The sequence below is a fragment of the Geotrypetes seraphini genome, chromosome 1 (assembly GCF_902459505.1).
Source record: "Geotrypetes seraphini chromosome 1, aGeoSer1.1, whole genome shotgun sequence".
Taxonomy (NCBI): domain Eukaryota; kingdom Metazoa; phylum Chordata; class Amphibia; order Gymnophiona; family Dermophiidae; genus Geotrypetes; species Geotrypetes seraphini.
The window spans coordinates 209,693,029-209,701,311 of record NC_047084.1 but is presented as its reverse complement, the minus strand read 5'-3'; the positions used below and the strand labels follow the sequence as shown (position 1 = coordinate 209,701,311).

Sequence of the window (8,283 nt, the reverse complement as noted above, 5' to 3'; positions counted from 1 at the left end):
GTCCCCTCCCCTTTTGCTGACATCATTGTCTTCTGCCAAGCCCACTCACAGAAGAACAGAACTGCATCATAGGGGGGCGGGACTTTACAGAGAAATTCCCCTGTTGCTGTCATTAAAAAATGAGCAATCTATTCTTAAGGTGGTCTGTCCTACATCCTGGAGATCCTGGTTTTACCATGTTCCACTGAGGACGGGAGGAGCTCTCTCCTTAGAGATTTCCCAAAGACGGATCTTGCTCCCTTTCTTCAGGCTGCAACTAGGTGGAAGCCAGCCCGATATATTAATGTCTCCATGTACTGTAACAAGCGACCTCTCCCAGCATCTGTCTCAGACACTTCCCAACCCCGGTCCGGCAAATCTAACTCATATTCAACCTTCCCCACGTCCTCTCTTCTATCCTGTCTTTTGAGAGCACTGGCAGCTGCAGTATTCTTGTAAGTTACCCGCGACCAGCCCGAAGTTTTCCCGCGTCCCGCCCCTGTCTGACGCAACTTCCTGCTTCCGGCGGGACGGGAAGCTCAGAAGTACACAGTAGTTTCAGGTCCGAATTGTAGAAATTGCTGTTATTGACCTCAAAGACAAGTCTGAAGGTAGAGCTTTGGGAAGGAAAGAAGAAGGGGGGGGGGGGGGGTGATGCTGAGAATGAAGGAAAGATGCTGGATTACGGGTGGAATTAGGGGACTAGAGGGCGAGAACTGTCGGGTCCCTACTAGGAAGAGTGAAGGTGACAGGGAGAGATGTAAGACAGCGGGGTTGGGGGTCCTGAGTCCTTGTATGAAGAGGGATGCTTGGCGTGTGAAGGCAACCAAATACATGTGACTTGATGTCTCTGGTTTTTCTTATTTGTAAACAGCAGCAGCATGACGGCCATCAAGCATGCATTGCAACGGGATATCTTCACGCCTAACGATGAGCGCCTGCTCAGCATTGTCAACGTCTGGAAGGCTGGCAAGAAGAAACGGAACTGTTTCCTGTGTGCCACGGGTAGGACGGCGCTGGGTGGGCGTGCACGTTCCTGCTTATACTGCTTCTCTTTAGCCTTTAGTTGCTAGCTTTCTTTCAGCCCCGGAATACCGAGCAAACTCACGTCTGTGTTCAGGGAAGAGTGATTTATATTGAGATTAGTCCCCGCGATCAAGTTAGTTTCTGTTCTTTACCCGTAGGACTCTCACTTCTAAAGAGCACCGTCCGGACAGGAGCAAAGTCCAGATTTACTCATGCCAACCCCAGGGAGAACTGCCATTAGAAGTCTGTGGTTTTTCATGTTTTGTAATGATGTGAAGAATATATGCCACCTCTTGTCCCAAAACCTCTGCGGGGAATTTTTCCAAAAGAGTAATTGTGCATACCATGACAGCAGGACTAGCCCAATCATGAGGCAAACTTAGGGCTCCTTTTACAAAGTCACTATAGTGAATTCCCAATGGCAAATACACTGAAGGCCATAGAAATTAAATAGAATTTGGTGCATTTGCTGTGGGGAAATTGCTACTGTGACTTTGTAAAAGGAGCGCTTAAGGAACCATCAGCAGGTGCATGCTTTAACTTGCATTTTTACAGGATTTTTGTGTGATGATCACCATTATTCAGTTTAATGATTAACCCTTTCAGGACCAAGGGACATATTTGTCCCATAACTTTAAAATCCTATAAATTTTGATTGGGATAGTCTACAGTTCTAAATTTGATATGTACGGATTCCATATGATACTGCCTTTATGTAAACAAACTGGTTCCGACATTCATTCATTAGCGTCGTTGCCAGATTGACGAGAAGATTCACTTGCCACACTGTCCATAAGCCAGAAGTGTGATTTTTTAAATAAAAATAATGATATTTCACAAAAAAAATCAATTTTTTGGCATCTGCAAGCCCTTTTTACCATAAAAATGTCGTCAAAACCACAAAAATTGGCCTACGATCCTTATGGTCCTGAAAGGGTTAAACTGTTTAGATGAAGTGTAGGCTAAGGGCCTGGAAGTTAGTTGAGTGGGTGAGGTGGGTATCCTAGGCAAACCTTAAGCCTTACACCACTACCCTTGCACCAGCTGTAACTGGGTATGTAGAGTATGATTGTGGAGGGGCATAATAAAAAAAAGTCCCCTTTTGGCCTAAGGCCCTAAACATTGAAAGTAGAAGCAGAGAAAATGCCCATTCTCAAATAAACCCTCCAAATTGAGGGGGTTTTTTTTTTTGAGAATGGCCTACCTCTATGTTCAGCAGTTTAAACATATGTTAAATACGTATTGTAGAATGTAGTTAATAGCAGGGAGACATTCAGGCCATATATACAAAAGGTGCTGACATAACGTAAACTGTATGGAAAATCATAATAAAACGGAGAAAAATAAACCTCAATTGTGGGAGGTTGGGACTACACAAGTACCCAGCCCTCAACACATCATCACGGGTTTATAAAAAAAACAACTCCGCATACATATAAATAAGTAGATAAATCACTCGTTTCCATTCATACAGAGTCGCATTTTTTTCAAAAGCTTTTTTTATAAATATAATGACAGCTGTGAACGCGAATTTCCATATATTATTCGTGTCAAAAACTGAAGACCAGAATCCCAAACTTAACTAAATTAATAGCGAGGGCTACAGCTCAGTTTCACTTTTGTAAGTAGTTTTTGGAGGCATGGAGCACAAAATCACAATTAAGGAAGGAATACACTCATCTGAAGGTGTGGGGGGTAAGGTGTTTCACCGGGGCAGGAGGGCTTGGGCTCCCTCCTGCCCGATCGTTGCTGGGTGGGTGGATCATGGTAGAAGAGATGCCCTGCCGCAATCCTCACCCCGAGGTGCCACGGTTTGGGGAGGTGGGTGATCACCATCGCAGCAGGAGAGATGAGCCATCTCTCCTGCTGCGATCGTTGCGGTAGGGGGTAGGCAGGTTGCTGGGGCCGTTGAGCAGATCGTGGCAGCAGCGATCAGCTCGGGCCCCTTTTTCGGCACTTATATCTGTTTTGACTTGGTCTAAGTCAAAACGTATAAGTGCCGACTAGGCAACTTGCCTAAACCTTTGGTTAAACCTGCTGTACGGCTATATCTAGGTCGGCCCACCTCCCGCCCCCCTTCCGCCCTTTCCCTGCCTCTAAAAACGCCTGTTTTCGCTCTATGCGTTTAGAGGCAGGGGTAAGACCTAAGCTGGTTTTAGATACGTCTAAAACCAGCTTTGGTTATGGGTACTTGGACGATCAGGCTTTTTGATCGTCCAAGTACCCATTTAGGCCACTTTTTAGACTTTTTTTGTTTTGATTATGAGCCCCTTAGTCTCTAAAATTTACTTTTAATGCTCAATGTTATACTTAAATGGTGCCAAAAAGAGCTTCATTCAAGTGCTGCTTGATTCAGGGAAAAAAAAGTTTTGATTCGGCCTATTGAATCAATTTTTCTGTTTGCTTTTCCTGCCCAACCGGGTTTGTGTTTTTTTCCCCAAACATCCTGGTGGGTTTATTTTGTAGCCTTTCTACCTACCCCACCCCACTTTTTCCTCTCCAACCCCACGCCGGTGCTGTTGTGTAAGCAAAATAAACAGAAAGGACTTTTCCTCTCTCTGTTAGGTCCTAGCTCACGCTCTGTTTAACACCAGCTCTGGCAGGATACACATTTCAAATCTGACAAATTTTAATCATAAAATAGAAAATAAAATTATTTTTTTCTGTTTTCCACTGCCATATCCAACATTTGTTTCTTTCCCACTGTCTACCATCTCTCTCTCTCTCTCTGCCTTGTGCCCTGGGTCAAGACATCTCTATTCCCCTCCATGCAGCATTTTTCCCTTCCTCCCCTCCAATAGGATGTGCAACATTTCTTTCTCTCTATCCATGCACCATCTCTCCCTGCCCTCTACCCTGTGTCCAACATTTATCCCTCTCTCTTCTCTATGCATGTCTCCCTCCCCTCCACCATATTCAGGATTTCCCCCTCTCACCCCTCAGCTTAGGAAATAATGGATCAAAAAAATCTAAACATGGAACATTGGGTAACTGGTATCGTTTATCATGAAAAACCAGACAGATGTAATAAAACATCATGCAAACACTAAGAAAATCAGTTCCTGGTTCAGCCCATGTGGAATACACTCAGTTTTAAATCTGAGGGTATGTTACTGTTCAGTTTTCTTCAGAATATCATCTAAGTTCCCACATCTCCAATGCAGTTCATGTTTAATCAAAACCCGAAACAGAGTCCTCAAATGAATGATTCTACTCAATAGAATGTTGTACTAAAAGTTTCTCCACAACTTTTCTTTAATTGCACTTTTATATTCTATCAGTCTCTTATTGAATTGTCATATTGTTTTACTAATATACACAAATGTGCAAGGACAGATACCTACACATATTACTCTGGCACTCTTGTAATTTGAAAGGGCGTGAAAAATATGAAAAAAAGGATCTGCAAAAGTTAGAGGAATGGTCTAATATCTGGCAACTAAAATTCAATGCAAAGAAATGCAGAGTAATTTGGTGATTAGTGATTGGAAGGAGCTGTATGTGTTAGGAGATGAGAGGCTGATATGCATAGATGGGAAGAGGGACCTTGGGGTGATAATGTCTGAAGATCCCATAGGAGGGGCCTTAGGCACCTGGGCCAATCAGTCCCTAGGCTCCTGTGGGTTGGGCAGGGGAGGGGCGGGCCCACCTCATTTGGATGGAGGTGGGCTTGCTGGCCAGCTGGTGCGAGGACCTGTCCGGCCGGTCAACTTCCTGGTGAGCCCGGGGGATTCCAGGGTGGGGGGTTTTCATTGGCGGGGGTACGGGGAGGGAGTTTGGGGCGTTTGGTTGGCGGGGGTCATTGGGTCTGGCAGGAGGGGTTGGGCACCCTCTTGCTGTGATCATCGGGAAAAGGTGGGGGGCCTACCGGCAGGAGGGGTTGGGCATCTTCCTACCGTGATAGGGTGGGGGGTGGGTGTGGAGGGCCTACCAACAGGAAAGGTTGGGCACCCTCCTGCCGTGATCATGAGGGGGGCCTACCGGCAGGAAGGGTTTTGGTACCCTCCTGAAGTGATCGTTGGGGAGTGGGGGGCCTACCGCCAGGAAGGGTTGTGCACCTTCCTGCTGGCGATTGTCGGGGGTGGGTGGGGGGGTTTTTCGGCAGGAGGGGCTGGGTACCCTCCTGCCGCGATTGTCGGGGGGCCTACCAGCAGGAAGGGTTGAAAAGGAGGGAGGCAATGCAAGTTTACAACATCCTACTAAAAAGTGTGGATATGAGTGTGAATATGGGACAACAGGGGCAATAAGAGATCAAAGGCTTGATTATGGAGGCAGCTTGCTAAAAGAATACCAATAGGCTACTTACTGCACCAATACATATAGTGAATAGATCAGGAGTTTTACTGTGACTTCCCACTGGTCTAGCATAATTCAAGGAAGGATATATATCTGATAAGATATAACTGTACTTTGTTGTGATCAGTTAAGAAAGTGTGCATAGGAATAGAACATAGCTATGTTGGGTGAGACCAAAGGTCCATCAATTCCATAATCTTTTTCCAACAGTAGCCAAATCCAGGTCTCAAGTACCTGTAGGATCCCAAAAAGTAATTCCAAGTTTTATTAAAAATTTGATATACTGCTTAAAAAGTTGTCTAAGGGCTCCTTTTACCAAAATGTGCTAGCGTTTTTAGCGCACGCAGCAGATTAGCGCATGCTAACCCCGCACTACGCGGCTAGAACTAACGCCAGCTCAGTGCTGGCTTTGTAGTGCATACTACTACGTGCATTAGTGCCCTAACGCAGCTTAGTAAAAGGAGCCCCAAGTGGTGTACAGAATCATAAAATTTTAAAATCATTGGGGAGACATAATTAAGACAAAATAGTCATAAAATGCATTGGAACATGAGGGATAGGGGGAGAAATACAATTTTACGATAGGAAAGAACGATAAAGGTTAACACAATAGGTGGGTAGTATGCTCTTCCTTCTTTTGTATTGGATAAGGATTACATATCATAAGCGTCCTGGAATAGGAATGGAATAGGAATGCTTTTAAATTTACTTTCACCTGCTTTTGTGTCTATGCACCACTGAACAAAAAACTTTAACAAATTGATCTTGGTGACATGTAGATCCTTTTCTTGAGTGGTGACTCCTAATATGGAATCTGCATTAGGAGTACATTAGAGGACTGTGAGTGGAATATTTTTTCTTGTAAATATTCTCTATTTTCTTGGATAGTTACAACAGAGCGTCCTGTGCAGGTGAATGTGGTGAAAGTGAAGAAATCAGACAAAGGTGATTTCTACAAAAGGCAGATAGCCTGGGCACTTCGAGATCTTACTGGAGTGGATGCCAAAGATGCTATTAAAGTAAGCTTTATTTTTGTGTGGAATTTTGGCTGGACTTGCTTCAAAGAATATCCTTATTTGTAGCAATGCAGTAATTGATAATGAGTTAGGGCTATGCATTTATACTTAGGGATTTTTTTACTAAGCTGCATTAGCGTTTTTAGTGCACGCAGCATTTTAGCATGTGCTAAACCTGCGCTACGCAGCTAGAACTAACGCCAGCTCAATGCTGGCATTAGCGTCTAGCGCGCGGGGCAGTTTAGCGCGTGCTATTCCATGCATTAATGCCCTAATATGGCTTAGTAAAAGAAGCCCTTAGTGTTTCATAAACTATAAGAGCAAAAACCTGCTTCTTTTGGCAATAAAAAGGTGAGTTTATAATCTGATCTTGCTGGTTGAATTGAGGCATGAACGGTTTGGTGTATTTAGATGGACATTTCTGCATTCTTCCTAGCTTTTATTGCATGGTGTTGCTCTTCATACATCCAGACTGCTTTTACCCTGGAAGAAATTCCTTTTTGGGACAATTCCCTCTTAGAAGTATCCATATCTACTTTCTTAACATCTGCTAAAGTACTGGTAAAAGATCTCAATCTCTCCGATGCTTTTGATGCTGTAGACCACCACCTTTTCCTCAAGGCTCAGTTCTTTCTTGTTTCTGTTCTTATCTGTTACATCGCGCCTTTAGGGAGAAATTCTGTATACAGTAGTAAGCTGGTCTCAGCAACCTCCTAAGAAGCGTCTGAGAATCGCACACTGGTGTCCTATACAGAATCACATCTGCCCTAATGGACAGATGCCTAACCCCTCCTAACCCCCTTCCCCAAATCTCTAACCGGCGTCCATGTCATAGACGCCAGTTATAGAATCGCGCTTGTCTGATCAGGGATCCCTTGCCATCAGTCGATCACAGCAAGGGAATCCCCAATCAGCTGATGGCAAGGGATCCCTGATCAGGTAGGCGCGATTCTATAGCTGGTGTCTATGACATGAGCACCGGTTAGAGAATTGGAGAAGGGGGTTAGGAGGGGTTAGGCATCTGTCCATTAGGGTAAACGTGATCACAACAAGGGAATTCCCGATCAGCTGATCGGGGGGAAAATATACCTGCTACAATCAGCTGAGTTGTTGTGGCAGGGACACCCCCGTGAAGTCCTCTGGCAGAAGGGATGCATAATCCCTCCTGCTGGAACTGCTAATCCCTCCACCCCGGGGAAGTCTCCCAGCAGGAGGGATTCCCACTCTCTCCTGCCGCCACCCCTCTTCAGAAGTTCCCAACCAGCAACACCCCCCTCTAGACCCCCCCAAACTCCCCCAAAGCTATGGACCTCCGGCACTCCTAAGCCCTCCCCACCCCTGAACCTCTGTAGTAGAAAGTCCAGCTGGAGGGATGTTTATATCCACTGGCCGGCAGTACTGCCATTCCAAAATGGCAGGCCTTTCCCTTCCCGGTACATTTTGGGATGCACCGGGGAAGTGCCTAATACCCTGATTGGCTCAGATGCCTAAGGCCCCTCCCAGTGAAGCCATCAAGATGTTTAGGATGCTTTCAGAAAGCATTCCACTTGTTCCTGATGAGGGTGTAATAACTATGCTGAGAGGTTTAAGGAATGGAAATTATGATGAAGAAGGTGTCCTTGCTCCTGTATGATAAGATCTGGTTCTTGTGGAAGGAGAATGGATTATTGTACAGAACAGAAATGATGTAGCCGGATAGGTTGCAGGCCAAGATGCTTACAATTTACACAGATCTGCCAGGGTCAATTTTAAAAGAAAGAAGACAATCGTGTTAGACATAGATGCACAATGGCACACTGATTTTGTTACTATGTCTGCCTTGGCCAGTTATAACAGCAATTACAAATAAATCTTAATGGTTGTAGATATCCTGTCAAAATATGCATGGGTCATGAGTTTAAGAATGAAAACCAGTCATGAAGTTGCCAAAGCCTTTAAAACAATATTTAATCTAGGTCGTACATCT

At 44.8% G+C, this 8,283-nt stretch overlaps 1 protein-coding gene across 9 annotated transcripts in view; it reads left to right on the top strand.

The window, feature by feature from the left end:
- The first annotated feature begins 268 nt into the window (after positions 1-268).
- EXOC1 (exocyst complex component 1) overlaps positions 269-8,283 on the top strand; it is a 119,851-nt gene continuing 111,836 nt past the window's right edge. For 4 of the 9 annotated variants that reach the window (XM_033944889.1, XM_033944880.1, XM_033944869.1 and 1 more), the window contains exons 1-3: positions 269-434; positions 854-984; positions 6,190-6,320. In XM_033944889.1, coding sequence (XP_033800780.1) covers positions 292-434; positions 854-984; positions 6,190-6,320 — 405 coding nt within the window. In that variant the 5' untranslated portion in view covers positions 269-291. Of the gene's footprint in view, positions 435-475; positions 591-723; positions 740-853; positions 985-6,189; positions 6,321-8,283 lie in introns of those variants that run through there. The other 5 variants (XM_033944899.1, XM_033944911.1, XM_033944921.1 and 2 more) reach the window with 5 other exon arrangements.